This window comes from Alligator mississippiensis, chromosome 1 (genome assembly GCF_030867095.1).
Source record: "Alligator mississippiensis isolate rAllMis1 chromosome 1, rAllMis1, whole genome shotgun sequence".
Classification (NCBI taxonomy): domain Eukaryota; kingdom Metazoa; phylum Chordata; order Crocodylia; family Alligatoridae; genus Alligator; species Alligator mississippiensis.
Window position 1 is genome coordinate 350,188,852 of NC_081824.1, and position 19,791 is coordinate 350,208,642.

Below are 19,791 nucleotides of genomic sequence, written 5' to 3' on the forward strand. Positions count from 1 at the left end.
TGAAAGCTTATTTTGGTAAACAGCAGAGCCCATAAGCATGTGTGTTTCAGGTGATGAAACATAAGGTTTACAGTTTCTATTCTAGGCATGCTAGAGCCATGAACTGCAGTGCCAAGTACAGAAAAGTTTGTCATGCTTTGAATTGTGGTCTGCATAAACACATATAAACTACAAAATAAACTTGATGATGCTGTTTTCTTGGAAGAATAGTTTACATTCCTGTAGCCCATTGTTGGAGAAAATTGAAAACACTCTTTCCTTCTCTGTTTTTTATGAACAAATTGTTGTCTCCCATTCAGTGCACAGGCAGTGCCACAGAGCTATGGAATACCTATTCGCTAGGGGTGTGCGAAATGGGCCATATTCGATGTGGATTTGGCCCAAATTGGGGACAGCGATTTTATTTGTTGATTCGGATCACTTTCCCTGATTTGATTTAGCCAAACCCGAATCTGAAGATTTGATGCTGATTCAGAGAATGAGTGATTCGGCCATAGACACAGCTTTAACTGCCTTTTCTACATACCTCGAGGTACCAGGCACGGCTCATGAATGCTGAGATGGTGGGGCGGATGGAGCATCCCACAGGAGTGCGGGGGGGCCCCTTGCATGCTCAGCAGCAAACCACTTTTGGGTGGTTCCCCCCTTCCCCTGGCCCTTCCCCCCCCCCCGGGTTGGCGATCGGTTGTGGGGGGACCCCAGGTGCCCCCCCAACCCAGGAGGCACCAGTTGCCAAGCTGGGCTGGGGGGGGGGGGGGGGGCCTCAATGGAAGTCCACTTCCAGTACACTTCCAGGTCTGCTGCCGAGCATGCTGGGGAGCACCCCCCACACACTCCTATGTGGAGCTCTGTCCACCCCAGCATTGCAGCTTCATGAGCTGCCTGGTACCTTAAGGTAAGTAGAAAAACCATTTAAAGCTGCATCTATGTCCAAATCGCCAAATCTCTCCAAATCAATTCAGAGGGTTCTGATTTGATTTGGAAAAATTAAAGGGTCTCCTGATTCAATTCAGATTCAGAGATTTGGCTACAGAATCGGGCCGAATCTCTGCTGAATCGAATCGGGGACTAAAGCTTCGCACAGCCCTACTATTCACTGTCACGCTACTCAGATTGCATCTTCCTCCTGAGCACAAGAGGGCCAGATCCGAACTGACTTCTAAGGTGCTCCTGTAGGACCAAGGTAGAATTTAGGCACCTACCAGTAATTCACAATCAAAATTAACCACAGTCAGTGGCCATAAAACCATTTAGGCACTTAGATTCAGCAGCTGCCTCCACTTTGGCCTAAAAAAAATTCTTGGCTTCTATGCCGAGCAGCTGTGCATGATCAGAACCGATCCAAACTGGCCACCTTGGTGCTGGTCTTCCTCCAGTTTGTTGCAAAGCAGCTAAGCTCTGCCAAAGTCCCAATTTCCATAGACAATCAGAGTATGTCCCGTGACTTTGACACAGAGAACATACCTGAGCAATGGGGCACAATGTGTAGATGTACCCAAGGTCATGCCACCAGAACAAGCAAAGAGGGACTGTGACTCTGTAGGCTAGCCATTATGGCAGTCTCCTGGAGGAGGGGGAAATATTGGGTTCTGGTTCCTGCTGTCTGGGTTATTTCAGGTATTTAACCAGTGACTGTCCAATATAAAATGCATAATTAGTCCTGGCAGTAGGGGCCATAACCCAGGGTTCCCCTTTTCCAGAGAAATATCACTGGGTCAGAGTTCCCCTCATTCCCTGTGCTAAGGCAGAGGCAACTTTAGAGGTTGTTTTTTTAAAAAACAGAATTTACCCCCATAAACCTGTTGGGTGATTTGGTTAATTTTGCTCCTGTTACACAGCCCTGTATAAAGACAGCTTCTTTATAGTGCTCCCTGCAGGCATTGACTACCCAGAATGGGTTTAGAGAATGGAAAGCCATGGAAACTTCCCACTCCAGCCAGAAGAGCTCTGCAAAGCTCCAGCAAGTTAGAGCAGCAAGGTGTCTTCCCAAAGCAGTACTGTTTTCCCTCCAGTTCAGTCCAGATCAGTGCCTAATGGTTATTACTGAGCCTTTAGTTAAGTTGAGAAGCTTTACTTTAATTGAGCTTTATTTTTATAATGATTTGTTATTGCTTATATAGCACTCTAAATGTGCATGGTGCTTTATAGTCAAGATGAAGCATTATATTTGGTATTCATTCTTTCATAGTGCTGTTTTTATTGTCAAATTAACTACTCTACTTTAATAGTTGATTTTAAAAAGCCCTGTATGATACCCTCAAATTATGATTCTTGGCAAGCTTGCTGATACTTCCTGAGAGCTGGTTTATCACAGCTCTCCTCTCTGTTACTAGGTGCAAAATCACCTTCAAAGAATCTACAACTATTTAGCTTTTCTGATATAAATTTTCCATTTAAACAACTGCTATAGTTGTTGTTGAGATGTTGTATAATGAGAAAACAGATGATCCCTGAAGAGAATACTGGTACTCAGATGTGAACACAGACTGCAAATCATTTTAGGTGTTCCTACTCTAAGATACAACAACTCCTTTGATGTAGATGGGGTCTCTCATCCAGAAAACATCTCAAGCACTTTTCTTCCTAGGACTAAAAGCTAAAAACAACCCAAATACCTATTTAAAATTAAACAGGGCACAGATCCTATGCTGAAGAAAGTTGTTAGAGCCGCATTGATCAGTCCACCCCAAGGAATTTAGGCCCCTTGTATCCTGATTAAATTTAAAATTAACCATTACATTCTGCCTACTCTCAATTGCTTAGACTTATGCTTAAGGCACCAGATCAGGAGCAAAAGGTCTGTATTCTGTTTCTGATTCTGTTGTAGACTTCTTACGTGACCTAGCAAGACAGATATTTCTAGTCCCACTCTGCCTCCCCCTACATTTTCAACATCCTTGAAAAAGGAATAAACCTTTTTGCTCCTTTGGCGTTCCAAGTTTACGGCGCCAGGTAGGTGGTATGATGTGCCCATGGTCGCGTAAAGAATCTACAATCACTTTTTTCATAAAGGTAACTGAAAATGGTGATGAAACTGGTGTTTCTGGCTCGAAAGGTTCTTTATCTGACTGCTAATAATTTGAGTCATCCAGTCCCCACAATCTCATAAGTTATTTTGAATGTATATTTCACCACACAAACCTGCATCCTCTCTGATACCACTGATGTGATTTGTGAGAAGCTGTTATGCATGACTTCATGACTGGAAACCATATTCTGAAGTGTTGTCCCAGCTGGCTGTTAGAGCATTGTACCAATCAAAAGATGGAGGTGTAATTCCCTGCATTGCCACAGAATTCTCTCTCACGTCGAGAGACTTGTATGATGCTTCTGAGCAACGAGGCATAAAATTGGCATTATATGTTTTAATTATTATTAATGTCTTGTACTGGAGGTTTGTGTTTAATTACAGCGTATCCCTCGCGTGCAAATTTTTCATTGTTTTGCCTGGCGGTATTAATAGACTGCTGTGTTGCCTGTGATGCTTCAACTTGGAGATACCTCATAGAGGGAAAATGAGATAAATGACTATTTGCTGGGGTAAATAAACACATCTTCTAGATTTGTTTTCAGGGGGAAGTTGCAGCAATCATTCAAAAATTGCAACGGGTAATGTGCTAGTGTGTATCACTGAAATTTCTTCAAGGGTGCTCTAAAACATTTTTATTCTAGTTAGCTGTGCTCTCACTGAAGGGGTGCGAGAGAGACTCGGGCCTCTGGTTCCACTCACCTCGGCAATACGCACAGGCTGTAGTATCAGGGCCACCCGTGGTAGGGGGGTGAATTGAGGTGATCGCCTTGAGCCCCACTCTTTGGGGGGCCCCACAAAGCAGCCACAGCCCCTCCTGCAGGGCCTGCCTAGCGGTGGTGACTCCACAGCACCAGCAGCTTCGCATCCAGTCCCCCCATGGCCACTGCCAGCTTCTTCACATCCGAACCCCACACAGGCTGATTTGCCCTGGGCCCCACACCCTGCTAGGATCGTCTTTGTATAGTATCGTTGTGCCAAGAACCTTTCAGTTCAGGAAGATGAGGGACAGACCAGTCAGAAAGCCCTTTGTGGCTTCATGATACTCTAGCCAGGTCCACCCTTCAGTTGGCCCCCAAATGAGTTGTCCACGTCACATCCAAAGTGCAGCACAGTCCCCATTCTTCCCTCCCTCCCTCCCTCCCTCCATCCAATGGTGCTGTCTTATCAGGGATGGGCAGAGGTTAGAAAGGGGATGCATAGGAATTGTTTATTTCAGAACCCAGCAGGGAATCCTATTGTCCAAGCAGGAGGTAAGGCATTTGTAGTTCTCCTAATGAGAAGAGCAGCTATCATTCTTCAGGAAACTGAGTAAGATTGAGACTTGAACAAATTCTGAGAGTTTCAGTCTCTCTTTCTCTTTCAACCTGGGGTTCTGTTTCCTCCCTTACCCCACTTTTAAGGGACCTTGTTCCTGGTTTTCATTTAATTTTTTATTTCTACTCGCCTGTCTGCTAGATGAGACCTTCAGTTGTGTTTCTGTTGTGTATTGAGGAATCTGGAGAGTGTCTGAAGTTAGTTCTGCTTGGAATTTTGATGTTCCCTCCAGTCTGTTGTGCTCCTAATTTGTGTCAATATACAGAAAGCGGCCATATATAGAAACTGACGTATTTTCCAAACCCAGTATGATATCAGCACGTGTTGGTTGACTCCCTCAGGTATTTTCTGCCAGTTTGGGTTACAAATGTATACAGCTTATTAACATTTCATCAATGTTGAACCTAACTGGAACCCAGGTTCAGTCTTGGGTTGTAATCCTAGTTGAGCTGAACCCAGGCGAAACTCCAAGGCTAGGGACAGACATTCAGAAAGCTAGAACTTGAATTGATTCAGTCTTTGCAGGTTAGTCTAACCTGGCTAGATTGAACCAATTTGCAATTGAACAGATATTCACTTTTGACTCAGAAATGCAAGCACTGCAGTGGCTCAGGCCAGAAGCCAGGGGGTGCTAGAGCAGCCCTCAGCTGCAGGAAAGCTCTGCTGGGGTGGGACATGGCCAGGCCCCGGCAGTATCCTCAAGTGAACTGGCCAGGAAGGGGGTTTAATTCCCCCCTCCCTGTCCTACCAGCATGGACCCAAGCCTGGGTCCACCTGGTGCTCCCCCCTTGCTGCTGCAGCGGCGGAGCAGGGGCATGACCAGGCACCAGCTGGCATGGCCCCTGGAGGCAAAGGGGTCAGGGAGAGAGTTTTTTTCCCCCTCTACCCGAAGGGGACTGCAGCTTGGGATCTGTTAGCCCTAACTGCTGCCTCTGCCGATTGCCTCCTGTGCAGGGCAAACAGTGGAATAAGCTCCTTCTCTGCCCCCTCTATGAGACACTGGAGGGAGGGGAAATAACCCCCCCCCCCCGCCTCCTTCACCTAAGGGGACCTCTGGCCGTGCCCCCACCCCTGCTGCTAGAACGGCAAGGAGGGAGCTGACTCTCATGGGGCAGCAGCCCCTGTCATGGTTTCCCAGGAGCACAAGCCTGTTCCCAGTGAGGGGGCTGTGCTGCGGGGGAGCAGGGGCAGTGGTGGTATGGGGGCTCAGAGGGGTGGCCATAGTCCCCCAAGTCCCCCCTGGCACCACTGCCACTTGCCTTGTGCAGCCTGCAGCAGCTCTACCTGTCCCGCTCCCACCCGCAGTGCAGCTCCCCACTGGGAAGAGGCTTGCATTCCCAGGAAACCATGACAAGGACTTCTGACCCATGAGGGTCGCTCCCCTCTTGCCACTTCAGCAGCAGAGTAGAGGGCAGAGCCAGAGGCCAGCCAGTGTGGCCCCCTTAGGCAAAGAAAGAGGCGTCTGGTGGAGAGGGCAGGGAAGGAGCTTATTCTGCCCCACAGCCCGCACAGGGAGTGATTGGTAGAGGCAGTGGTCAGGGCTGGAAGACCCCAGCTGTGGTCCCCCAGAAGTGGAGGGGGGAATAAACCCCCTCCACCTCAGGGGGCCATGCCAGCTGGCGTGTGGCCATATCCCCACCCCTGCCGCTGCAGCAGCAAGAGGGGATCACCAGGTGGACCCTGGCTTGGGTCTGTGCCAGTGGGACAGGAAGATGGGAATTAAATTCCCTCCGTGGCTAGTTTATTTGAGGCTCCTGCCAGGACTGGCCATGCCCCTGCTGCTGGAGCAGCAAGCGGAGAAATGCCTGGCAGGTGATGCTGCGCCTCTGCCTGTCCAACCCTATCTGGGTCCATAATGGTAGGACGGGGGAGGGAGGGAGGAATAAACCTCTTCCCTGCCCCCTTCACCTTAGGGGGGAGCAGCATCTGGCCACGCCCCCACCCACCCCTGCTCCAGCTAGGGAGCAGAGGGACGGGGCCAGCTGTTCTCCACTGCACCAGCAAGCACAGCACAGCCCAGCCCAGGGCTGCAGAGCATGCTGGGGTGCTGGGTCACCTTGATTTAACTTAAACCAGGAAGGGGTCTGGACAGAAATTCCATAAACTGGTTTGAACTCTATCAGTTAAATCCAATTCTACATTCAACCAGGTCTATCTCAAATCAGTTTTGGCCATTTTTAAACTGGTTTATGCGCACTGAACTTATGTATAGGTTTAAACCAGTTTCTGATCACTTAAACCGATTTATATGCAACTTCTGTCCCTCGCCCAAATGTGGAGTTCATCTCCTCAGCTCACCCTGCCTTACAGGAAAACAAAAGGTTCCCATCATCAAAATAACACGTGCTCTTAGGGCATGTCAGTGACCAGGGTCTCCCCAGTAAATGTGAGCAAAATCCTAATTTTGTATACAGACATAACAGTGAAAAACTCCAGTGAAGTTTATCTGTTAAGAACTTTTTCCCTCCAAATAGCTATTGTTGATAGACATGGGAAATTCATATAGCAGTGAAGAACAGACCTAAATAGATTTATAGCATCAAATACTGATGAGCCAGTGGCTCAAGTTCAAATCCACTGAAAAAGTCAGCTGGATTACTTATGCACCTCCCATTCTGAGAATTTGCCCTGGTACTTACAGTAGGCTAGAAAATGTTTATATATAACAAATTCTTATTAGTAAAAATGCAGGAAAGGGTGTGCAGTTTTCTCACCACGAATACACTTGTAGGATGTTAAACTTCTGTTTGCCGTCTCCATTAAAACTGGCTGCATTGTAAAACATTTATTTCCATTTCCCAGGCAAAGTGATTTAATTATTTATTTTTATATAGATACATAAGCCAAGAACATCTTTCATAGGTGCTAATATTGTATTAGATGGGCAGGTGTTGAATGGTTGTCTCTTGTAGTGAACTCCTTTGTTGCTTGCTGGAGCTGATAATTTTTGACATGCCTTCTAGTCTTGCATTTCTTTGAAACATATTGACAAAGTATCACTTTACTGTGGCTTTTCAGACCAAAGGACTCATTAGAAATGTGCAGTTTTTACAGAACACAGCATTTCACCAGGAGAATTATAGGACACAAACTCTTTTTTTCTTTCTGTTCTTTGGGATCTATAATGAAAAATCTTCCAGTGTTACTATTTAATTGCTTCGTGGTGGTTGTTTGTCAGTTTGCCAGCAGGTTCCTGCTTAACTGCTGCCATTCAATTTTGCAGAAACATAAATGCAGAATGATTGAGTTGCCAACATGTCATTAAGTCTTCTGTAAAGTGCATTTCAGTGTTTTAATGCCTCAGGCTTTCATGTCAGTATTGATTGATTAAAATAGAAAAGAAACCTTTGGTGCAATGATGAATTCTGCCAAAATGTATTTTTCTGGCAGAAAAAAAAAACGTTGACTATGATTTTCTTTCTCTACCCATGATATTATAACTGTTGTTGTTAATAACAATAACAATTATAATTGTAATAATTATTATTATAGACATATTCTTACATGAAATCTAGTTACCTAAAATGTCAAGAGAATTCAGGATGGTTGATCAATTTCTTAGTATTCTGTCAGATACCAAAGCTCTTTGATTAAGTTGTGAGTGACTCTTAAGTTATGAGAGAATACCAGTGTAACTAGTGGAAGGAAAATGAATAGGAGTTCTTTTCCATCTGGAGAGAGAGTAGGTGTTTGATGTCCAGAAGGCAAAATAGCCAGGGAGATGGACAGCATCCATCCCGTTGATCTGCTAAAAGTAGAGGGGAGCTGTTCTCCTCTCCTTGGTTTAGGTAAGCATGGGTCCTTTGAAACATTAATCTTTTAGCTGCTGTGGTGGGAATTCCTTCTCCCTTGTTGGACTCTACTTTAGCCTCTGGGAAACATCAATTATTTGGGCTGTCTAGATGGGGACTTAATTTTACTGACCATCACAACCATCAGCTTTAGCATTGCAAACTTGTCCTGGCTCTATGTGAGACCAACACCAGGGAAGAAAGCTTTTAACTGCAATTAAAAAAAAAAATCAAACCACCACAAAAAAGACTGTTTCACTTGGAGAAAATATGAAAGGTTCCACTCAGTTCAACAGGGAGGGGAGGGGAAAAGCAAGCAAGATGTGTCAACACATCAGGGGAACATGTGATATTCAGCTTGGGTATGCATACCTAGGCATACCCACAATGCTTCCTCTAGCATAAGTAACAAGTGTTAACCCAAGAGTATGGGCTTCATTGATCTGAGTGTCTACCAGGATCCTTGGGGGTTTGCAGTGTAGGTGTTGCCCTAGAGCAGGAAAGAAGGTTTGCTTGTTTTTTTGGTGAAGATACTAGGCCTGGAGGTACAATTTAGAAAAGGGCTCAGTCTAGGAGAAAAGAATATAAAGAAAATGAAGGGTAAACACTTTTTCTTCCCTACTAGTGCTGTACAGAGGCCTGATCTTTATTCAGGGAGAGGAAGCTAGTAGGAGAGAAAGAGCTGTGGAAGGGGAAAGAGCTTGTTGCTGGTTGGAGGAAAGAGGTGGGAAAGGAGTGTTTTAACCTTTCCCTACACTTTCAGCTGCTAAAACACTCCTATTCACATCTTACTGACTCCCACCAAAACCACTTCCCCCCCTATTGCAAGAGCCCTGGGTTCTCACTTCAGGATAGGGACAGAAATTACACATAAACTGGTTTAAGTCATCAGAAACTAGTTTAAGCCTGCAACAAAACAGAAGTTCGGTGCACATAAATCAGTTTCAAACTGGCTGAAATTGGTTTAAGATCAACCTGGTTGTGTGTAGTATCAGATTTAACTGATTTGGGTCAAACCATTTATGAAACTTCTGTCCCAGAGCCCTTCCTGGTTCAAGTTAAATTACAGTCCCCAGCATGCTTTCCAGCCCTGGGCTATGCTGTGCTGTCTGCTCCAGCTGAGAAGGGTTTGGGAGGAAGGGAAAGGAAGGGACTGTCCCCCAGGCAAACCCCCACTGGGATCTGGGGTCAGGGAGAGGGGGGTTAAACCTCCTCTGAAGTATAGAGCTGCGCTGCCCTGCCCTGCCCTGCCCTGCTAAACTTACTGCTGGTTGTGACTGTGGACTACAAATCCCAGAGGCACCTGGAAACAGGAAAAGGAAGTGATGAGCAACCCTGTAGAGTCCTCCTGCTGTGGTTGTAGACTGCAAATCCCAGAGACCTCGGGGGCGGCAGGTAGAGGAAGTAAACACACAACCCGTGCCGCCTATGTGCTAGAGAGTTGTGCTTTAGTGCCCACCCCCCAGCTTCTGGCCTGAGCCACTGCAGGCATGTGACTGCGTTGCCTGAATCAAAAGTAAATGTGTGTTTAGTTGTTTCTCAGTTTACCCTCTGCAGCTTAAGCTAACCTGCAATGACTGAACTGATTCAGCCTTGGGCTTTTTAACTGTCTGTACTTAGCCTCAGAGTCTGTTTAAATTAGAGACTGTGTAGGAAAAGACCGTCTGTGCCTACTGAAGATGATAACATAGGCATTGTGCAAAAGGCATTGTGTGGAACACAAAATTGAAGAGAAAAAAGGGGCAAGTGTGAAGCCATAAACCAGGAAAGAATGGGAATGGTATAATTTTAGGCAGAGCTTTAAAAGATTGCTTTCATGAATTTGGCTGGATATTTGGTTGGAAACACTATTCTACAGAGGCAGTTGAGTGAGGGAAGTCAAGTGTGAGAATGGAAAGTCATAAAGCCTCATAAGGTTGTACAAAAACTATTAAAAACAAGCTGGCCAAACTGAAAGCTCTCTCTTGGATCTAGATGGGGTTTTATGATCATCAGCAGATTATTTTCTGCTAGTTTGTTTCTAGTTCATCTCTATGTGTTTCAAAGTAACACTTCCTTCTTCCCCCCATGGGCCCCAAGACCTTTCTAAGTCCAGTGGGTTGGAATCTAATTAACTTAAAAATATCACCTGTGAGAGCTGGATTCTGCTCTGATCTTGGATAGATACAAGCAGCAGATCTTTTGAATGAGAAGGCTCTATATTTACACTGTTAGTAAAGTAAATGGTATGGAGTATACATGCCACACTTCTCCTGGCTCTGCAATGGTTTATATATAGTGCATACCTGAGAGGGATCTGGCTTTACATTTAAGAAATTGTCTTTTGTAGGTGCAGTGGCACCATCGTGAACCCACAGTATTTTGAGGTGTTCATAGGCTATCATGCATGTTTTCTTGATTTTGTTTTACCAATATGGCATGTGGTAGTCTCTGCAGATAGGGAACATCAAGCTGTATTTAGCATTATACTCATTACATCTGTATGAAATGTAGTATTTGATATGAAAGTAATTTTTATGTTTTGTATTAGGCCAAGACTCTTTAGTAGGGAAGTGGTTAATCAGGTCATGATTGAAACAGGAAAGACTTCTTTCTGGTCTGATAAACAGATACACCCATGGGGGCAGGAAGTTATGTGCATAGTATGGGCTCTCCAAGGCTCCAATGGATAAATTTATGTAAATGAAAGATAAGAAACTATACTTAAGTCTTGCCATGGGACCAAATGTATGTCATTAGTTTTCCTGGGCATAGGCAGTGACTTTAGCGGGCTGTGTGTTCTGGCTGACAGGACAAGGTACAGGAAGCCCTGACAGGAAGGCCAGAGGCAACAGCTGCTTTCTAATCTGTTAAGCTGAAAAGTGGAATTCTTAGAGTTTAGAGCTAAGGGTGCAGGGATGAGGTAAAATAATCATTCTGGTATTGTCTTTGGTTCATTGATTCTTGTATTTCTGTCTGTGACTCAACATATGGTTACTGGAGTTCTTTTTTTTTTTTTTTTTTAAACAGACAAGATCTTTTTCCTATCTTTTATAACTTATTTATTGCCATAGGGTAAGTGTGATTTTCAGAGCATTTAACCATACATGCAGACCTCTTTTACAGAAGGGGGTCTAAAATTGCTGAGCACATGACCCAATAAGGGAATGCATCATGGTGCAGGGTCCCCAGGGATGGTAGTGATGCCCCTAGGGCTCCATGACCAGGTCATTTCTGCCCTGCAGGTACCTTCTTTTCTTGCCTGCCACATCTTGTTGGTATAAGTAAATAATAGGGAGGCTGCCCATGAGCTTTTGTACAGTCACAGTCCTGTTGGACCTCGCTAAACCCTGCGAGTTTTTGGACTCTTTGCTGGGTCCCACTCTAGTTGGTGATTCATGGAACACCTCGAGCCTTATAGGCTAGATGCGTCGCTCCAAAACTTCCCCTTTACCATGCTCTGTGCCTCACAGGTGGTACATAAATACAGCTACTCCTCACTTAATGTCATAATTATGTTCTTGAAAAAAATGTGACTTTAAGCGGAACAATGTTAAGCCAATCCACTTACGTCACAGTAGTTATCTACTAGCAGGCAGTGACCAAACAACATTATAACCAAACATTGCATGACTTTAAAAAAAGAGTATGTTCTCTAATAGATCAGCAATGTAATAACAAAACAACATTAACCGGGACGACATTAAGTGAGGAGTACCTGTATTGTCTCACTGATAAGGTCAGGTCCTAACTCCGCCGCCTGTTGTCACTGGATCCCTGGCCCCTGTGACTGCACCACTCTGGTACTGGGGCTGTACACAACTGTTTGCCCCATTGAGGCCTCCTCCTCCCCTATTAGGCTCTTCCTGGTCCACTGTTATAAAGACAACAGAAAAACAGGCTTCCTGGGCTACAACATAACAATACTAATGGAGGCCACACTCTACCCCTTTAAAGAGGTAAACTTCTTTCTTATTATTGTGTACCTCCTAGCCCCAGGTACCTTACGAGCTGTATTAATCTTGCAGGCAGCAGCCCAGTCCATCAAACATCCTTAAATAGTTCTTTCCTGCAAGAGCTCCTTCTCCAGGCAGCTGCTAGAGAGCTAACCCCCTGCTAGTCCCAGCCCTGGGGCTTATATGTGCCCAGGGCCCTGCCTCCTTCCGGTCAGCTAACTGGGTGCAGTTGCCAGCTAATACCCTCATTAGCCTGCTGCCCGGGCAACCTGCAGCTGTGCAGCTCTGCCTCAGCTCCCCAGGCTGTCTAGCTAGGCTCTTTCTGTTCCTAAAGGAGCAGGATCACCTTAGCACCTTGCAACAGGATGATACTTCTAGTTGGCAAAATCTGCTCTGCTAAAAGCTGGCAAGACCTAGGTGAGGTGGGTAAGACTGAGGCACTGGGGCTCAAGGAGGTGACTCTTGGAGCATCTTAGTCTGTTCTGTGGTCAAGGGGCCAGTGGCAACGTGTAGGGGGTGCACAGGGGTGCACGTGCACCCCCTGACAGCGCCGGTGCACCCCCTGATTGCCCGCACTTGCCGCTTAGGTGACGGGCGGGAGGGCAGGAAGGAGCACCGGTGCCCCCCCAGAAAGCGCCAGCTGGGGAGTGGAGCATCATGGCTGATCATTGCAGTTGCAGCCATGTCCGGAAGCAGCTGCAACGATCAGCTGTCTCATGATCAGATGAGGGGGGATCCTCCCCCTCCCCCCCCCCCGTCAGTGAGATTGGCCATGGGAGAACCCCCCCCCCCCCCCAGTCACTGAGTAGTCTTGGGGGGGACATGTGTCCCGGACTAAGGTGGCACCAGTCGCCCAAGCAAGGGGCAGATGTCATAAAGGGATTTGAGGCTGAAGAGCTCCCCTGAAGGTATGAGAACAACCTAGGAGCGTATCTCAAAGGCACTCTGACTGCATCCAGGGTCAGGTTATATCACAGTCACTTTATCTTTCCTCTGGGCGACTAGATTCTGTAGTATCCCTTCAACTAAGTACAGGATTTTTTTTGTCTAGAACGAAATAGCTGATATTATACAGGCCTTTGTATAGAAAACCAAGAAATTATTTAATCTTTAAAATGTGCAGGTGGGAAATACCTCTTGGTTACTGGACAGAGCCATAAAAGCATTGGCAATAACCTGACAGGGCTTGGGAGACTGGGACTTGGCAGCTGGGTTACATGCCCATTAACTTTCTTTCTTATGGTGTTTTGATATTTTGTTTGTTTGGTTTTTTTGTGGGGGAAGCGAGTTTTGCATTTGAGAGCTTTCTTTCTTGCTGTTGGGCTCTGGCAGGGCATGAGTGTGATGCGCATTCTGTCACGTAGATCCAGAAAAGTGTGACGAATTTGCAATGATCAAGTTGATAGTTATGATGGTGCTCAGTGAAATTAAATCCCTATCTAGACAACCCAAATAATACTACGCTACGCTACGTGTGACAAGCTCTGTTACAATGTAATGCAGACAGGAAAATCCATTACGTACACTTTTCAAAGTAGAGACAACACTTAGGCATCTAATCCCTTTTTCTAATAAAATAATTAAGTTAATGTCTGTGTGCAGAGATGACCATTAGATCTGGCTTTTTATAGCAGGGCAATGTATGAATAATGTAGTGATCATGAAAAATCCTTTCCAACTGTGTCCAGAACCTAGACATTACAGATGGTGCTATGGTGTGGCATAAATTGCCGCCAGGTGTTGTTGCTCAGCTCACAGGGAGATTTGGTCATAAGAGCATAGCAACTGCCAAACCAGAGTGGGCCCATGGTCCACCTAAACCAGTATGTTGTGTCTAAAAGTGGCCAGTGCCAGATGCTTCAGAGGAAAGCATAGAAGCTTCATCAAGTTTCTGCTTTTCCTGTACTGTGCCATAGGGAGAAGTTTTCTTCGTGATCTCCTGCCACATGCCATCCTAAAAGAATAGCTCCTGAAAGCTTACCCTAATTAGGGTTGCTGATGCTTCTGTTATGAATATAAATGTTTAATCCTTGTCCAGAAAGAAAAACACCCAGAAATCAAGGAGTAGTCAACACTGTAAAAATCAAGGTTTTAAACATACCCTTGCTTTATATCTTATCTCTATCAGACACAGAGCTGACAGGCACTGTGCTAATCATTGCCGTTAGACAGGGGAAGAAACAACTCCTAGACGTACACAGAACAACCTAAAATACTGTAAAGACAATTCCTAGAAAGCTTCATTCTCTCTTTTATAACATTATTTTGAATATGTTGAGCTTTCCTTTCCCAGTGCCATGGACTAGACGTGTATCTTTAATTTTTGGCACCTGGGGTGACAGAGTTGGAGGCGGGGGCAGGGGAGTGGGGGAAGAAGGGGAGCACTTGAGTGTTTACCTACTTGCTCAAGAGCTGTGGCAGCGCAGGCTACTCCTGTCTCTGTACAAGTTCCCCAAGCATGGGCTGTGGCAGAATGGGGGCTGCCATTATGGTGTCTCCCCTGAATAGGTGTCTGGACTGGTACCCCTGACAGCCCTTCAAGTTACATGACTATTATGGACAAAAAATTCTTGCACGACTGTCAGTCAGGACTAAATAATTTGTCTGCCACCATAATATCATCAGTTGATAATATTCTTAGTGGTGGCAGATGAGAGAATAAGGAGCCATGGTCTCAAGTTGCAGCAAGGGAATTTTATGTTGGATATTAGGAACAACTTTCTCACTAGGAGGGTGGTGAAGCAATTGAATGGGTGGTCGAATCTCCATCTTGGGAAGTTTTTAAGGCCCGTCCTGGCTCGACAAAGCCCTGGCTGGGATGATCTAGTTGGGGATGGTGCTGCTTTGAGCAGGAGGTTGGATTAGATGACCTTCTGAGGTCCCTGCCAACCCTCATTTTCTTTGATTCTATTGTGGAGTAAGGGCCAATCTGTTGCTAGCCAGTGGGTTGCTAGTAAGTGAAGACGATTCTGTGCCATTCCAAGAGAAACTTGGAAGAGAAGCCTTCCAGCTCTGTGTACTCTTGTAGATTGTCAACTGCCCCTAAAGGACCCTGAATAAACGTTTCTACAGGTCCCTTGGGGCAAAAACCATGATGAGACATTACTGCACAGTAGTATTAGGATACTGCACAGTAGTGTCACAAAACAGGTGTTTGCCGGTGTTACTGTGTAGTAACTCGGGTTACTGCACATTTATTCAATATTTGTATAAACAAGTACTGAATAAATGCTCAGTAACCACTGCACAGTAGCATCTTGTGTAGATGCGGCCTTGGTGTCACAAGCTCAGGTAAGGATCAACTACTTTCTAGGCTCACTTATTCATGCTTTGTGAATTGACAAATTTCCTCTGCTATTTTTAATTCTGAAAGTTCAAGGCATTCTGCCTATGCCATTTTTTCCCTAAGAGCCTTAATGCACAACAACATAAAATTGGTTCTATGCAGTAGTCCTTAATAAATTGCATAATATGTATGGTCCAAATGGAAGCATTCTGGGAGCTTGGAAAACCTCCTGTTTTATTTGTGGGATCTCCTCAGTTCACTTATTGTCTTTTCAGTTATGACTCTTGACAGGTCAAGGCTTAACAGATAGCTATTACCTACTTACATTGCAGGCTCAGTTTTGATCTCCTTTAAGTTGCTAAGAATTTTGCTGATCTCTGCAGGTGAAGCAGGCATACAACTCCCTGTTGGCTCATGTGTATAGATAATTAGATTTGCCCCCTTTCTGTGTGTGTGTGTGTGTGTGTGTGTGTGTGTGTGTGTGTGTGTAAGTAAGTGAGAGGGGGAGGAAGCAACTTTAAGACAAGATCGCTAAAATGTTCTGGGAAATAATCTGCTATAAAACTATAAATTATACTTAATTTTGCACATCATTTTCTATTATAACCTCACACCCTCGTTAACTTTCTGAAGCTGCCACTTTCTAGAGTTACTTATTCATGCTTTGTGAATTGCAAAATTTCCTCAGCCATTTTTAGTTCTGAGGGAATTATTTGATACATCCTACTTATTCTGGTTTCTTTTCCCTTAGGAGCTATAATTCATAACAACAGACTCTTTAAACTTAAAATTGTTAATTGTTAGCCCTTAATAAACTGCATGAGATTTGGGCAAGATTTAAAAAGATGGAGAGGATAAGATTTCAAGTACAAAAAAATATCTTTGGACCTGTGTGTACAAATTAAATCTAAAAGTTTTTCAACTTTTCCTCTTCATTAAATGAAAGCTCCTGACCCATTTTCTTCAAACTTGATTTTGTTTTGTAGACCTAATAGTGACTTTAAATTTAAGGCAAGCCTAAAGAAGTTTTATAGTGTTTTTCTCATGGAATGTAGAGTTCCAGTTTATACAGTATGCATTGGCAATATTAGTTACTAATATGGCTAATATTCTTCTTTGCAACCCGAACACAATAAGTAAAAGTTAAGGTGCATCTGCATGAGATGCTGACTGCACAGTAGCTCAGTACTACTGCTCAATAGCATCGCATGGCAAAAACTGTGATGTGATGCTACTGTGTAGTAGTATTAGGCTACTGTTCAGTAGTATCACAAAAAAGGCATTTGCTGGTACTACTGCACAGTAACTCGGGTTACTGTGCATTTACTTAGTACTTGTTTATACATCTCATGTAGACACAGCCACTTTCACTTACTCTCTACTTTTTCCTAATTGTATTCATGCTAGTTTTTCATTAAATTTAAACTGGAGTGTTATTTTATAGTAACCTGGAATCTGTGGTAGTTCTGTCACTGATAATCAGTTTGCTACTAGTTGGTAGAGAATTAAAGGAAGTAGCTAGTGCTTATTGCCTATCAGGTCATGAGTTTACTTAAAATGAATGTATATTGTGTTTTTTAGAGTGCTTCTCAACTTCCTTATGGTAAAGCCCTCTACACCTATGAGGGGAAAGAAGCCGGTGACCTCAAGTTTAACAAAGGGGACATCATCATTCTGCGACGAAAGGTGGATGAAAATTGGTATCATGGGGAGCTCAATGGAAACCATGGCTTCTTTCCAGCCAGCTACATTCAGTGTATCAAGCCCCTTCCACAAGCTCCACCTCAGGGCAAAGCACTTTATGATTTTGAAATAAAGGATAAAGATCAAGACAAAGACTGTTTGACCTTTACTAAGGTAAAAAAATATATATTTTTTAAATTTATTTCAATAATTACCCACCCACATAATTAAAAATATGTTTGGTTTGTTGTGGCTGGAAACCTGCCAGCATAAAGGTTAAATGCCAATGTCATGTACTCATAGTTGGGAGTTGAGAACCTCCCTTCCTTGTGAATGGAATTTTGTAATGAGATTTAATGGGCAGGGTTGTTTTACTGAAGTTATGTGACCGTAACAGAGAGAGTTTCCTAATCAACATACAGCATTGTGTGCCTTAATATGTTTTCCAGACAAGTGACATTCTCAGGCATATATTTGAAACCCACAGAAGTTGGAGGAAAAGATATTGTGGTGATGCTGAGGAGGAGGAGGAGGATGAATTTCCTCCGTAATTGAAAGCCCCATTGTGCACAGTACACTATGTTCTCATTAGCTTTCCTTGTCTTCTAAAATTTTCTTCCTGCTGAGGTAAAGCTAAGTCTGCAAGATACTGACCAGTCTTTAATTACTAATGTTACTGAGGTTTTCAGGAGCAGAGTGCACCAGATGTCAGGTAGCTGAAGTCAAACCAATGTATTCATCCAGTTGCCAGGTTGGCAAAACAAGATCATGGTCAGGGATGCAATGAATCAAAGCCAGGAGGTCAAAGACAGATCTATTTGTTATGCAAGTGGAGGACAGTGGGCCTCAGCACACAAAGAAAACTAGAAGCATCCCTCAGTTAGGAAGGCCACTGGATGTATAGCAACTGTGTGCTAGGGACAGGAAGGCTAGGTACAGACAGTCAAAAAGCCCAAGGCTGAATCGATTCAGTCTGTGTAGGTTAGTCTAAACTGCACAGATTAAATTGAAACAGAAGTGAACAGACACTTACCTTTCATTCAGGAAATGCAGCCACATGCCTGCAGTGGCTCAGACCCAAAGCTAGGGGGCCCTCGAGCTTGGCTCTCTAGTTGTGTGTTCACTTCCTCTTCCTGCTGCCCTGTGTTCTTTGGGATTTGCAGTCCAGGATTACAGCAGCAGGACTCTGCAGGGTTGCTCATCACTTCCTCTTCCTGCTTCTAGGTGCCTCTGGGCTTTGTAGTGCACAGTTGCAGCCAGCAGTAAATTTAGTCAGGAAAGGAGTGTTTAATACCCCTCCCTGGCCCCAGACCCCGGACGGGGTTTGCCTAGGGGGAGGGGCAACCCTCCCTCCCCACCCCCTTGTAGACTGGGCTGCATCCCCAGCTGGGCTTCCCGCCCCTTGTCAACCAGCCCTCACTGTTCCAGCTAGGGAGCAAGGGGTGGGGTTAGCCCTGCTGTCTGGAGCAGACAGCACAGTCTAGCCCAGGGCTGCAAAGCATGCTGGGATGCTGGGTGACTGTGATTTCACTTGAACCAGAAAGGGGTCTGGGACAGAAGTTTCATAAACTAGTTTGCCCCATATCAGTTAAGTCTGATACTACATTCAACCAGGTTTATCTTAAACCAGTTTCAGGCATTTTGAAACTGGTTTTTGTGCACTGAGCTTGTGTTCTGTTACAGGTTTAAACCAGTTTCTGATGACTTAAACCAGTTTATGTGTAACTTCTGTCCTTAGCCCAAAAGAGAAAACAAGGATGGGAGCATGGGTCAATGAAAGCTCCAAGCAGATGACACTGAGCAGAGCACACAGCCAATGCTCATTATTCCTTGACTGAGTCCAAGGAGCCTGTGGATGATGCCTTGTGAAACTCTGTTTGGAGATGTTCATAAATGAGGGAGAGGTCAGAGACTAGAACAAGGCTGGATGGTCCAAGACAGTAATACCTTACAACACTGCTTTTAGGACAAGGCCCTAGAGCAGTGGCTCTCAACCTTTTCAGATTTGAGGCACCCCTTTGTAGACTCAAGCCACCCTTCAGAAACTGCCAGATCTTAGTTTTCACTCTTCTTGACTAGAGAAAAATAACAGAGCAACTCTTTTATTGCAAATAATTCAGAAAAGACTACCACAGGTCAGAATGTTTTTAACCGTATGGGTTTCTATTAAAAAACTCTAGCCTTATCTTGTGAATCATGTTTGCACACCTAACAGTGCCAGCACTATGTGGCACCCTGTGACACCTTTGAAATCTCAGGGCACTCCAGAGTGCCACAGCACCCTAGTTGAGAATCACTGGTGCTGCCAGATCATTCGAAAGGTGCCCCAAGGTGTAAAAAGATAAGTGGGTAAGTGCAGGCTCAGGCTTATCACTGCCTGGCCATTTCGCCACCCCCACTACATGGCCTCTCTGCAAGGAGGTAAGCTCTATAATATATAAATTAGTTTTTGAAATTGGTTACCACTCAGTTCACAAAAGTTATGGAAGTGTGCCTTGAGTCTATTGAAAGATGCCTTGAGTCCAAAAAGGTTGAGAATCACTTCCCTAGAGGCAATGGGAGGGTTTTATAGTCCTCCCATCAAGGACTGGTAGCTTCCATTTGTTCCCCCAGGTCACATGGTCTCCCATTGGACACCTCATGATAGGGCCTAAGCTGAGCTGGGGCTGGTGTCTGGTCTGCCACCAGGTGGTGCTGAAGCCTATGCTTCAGCCTGTGGACAGAAGATCCATGTTTAAAAATCCCAGGGGT

The 19,791-nt window shown here is 44.7% G+C and overlaps 1 protein-coding gene across 3 annotated transcripts in view; it reads left to right on the plus strand.

The window, feature by feature from the left end:
- The window catches only part of SH3RF3 (SH3 domain containing ring finger 3), a 393,698-nt gene that overhangs the window by 241,534 nt on the left and 132,373 nt on the right, over positions 1 to 19,791 (plus strand). For all 3 annotated transcript variants that reach the window (XM_059721048.1, XM_059721047.1, XM_019484992.2), the window contains exon 2: positions 16,939 to 17,214. In XM_059721048.1, coding sequence (XP_059577031.1) covers positions 16,939 to 17,214 — 276 coding nt within the window. The remainder of the gene's footprint in view (positions 1 to 16,938; positions 17,215 to 19,791) is intronic.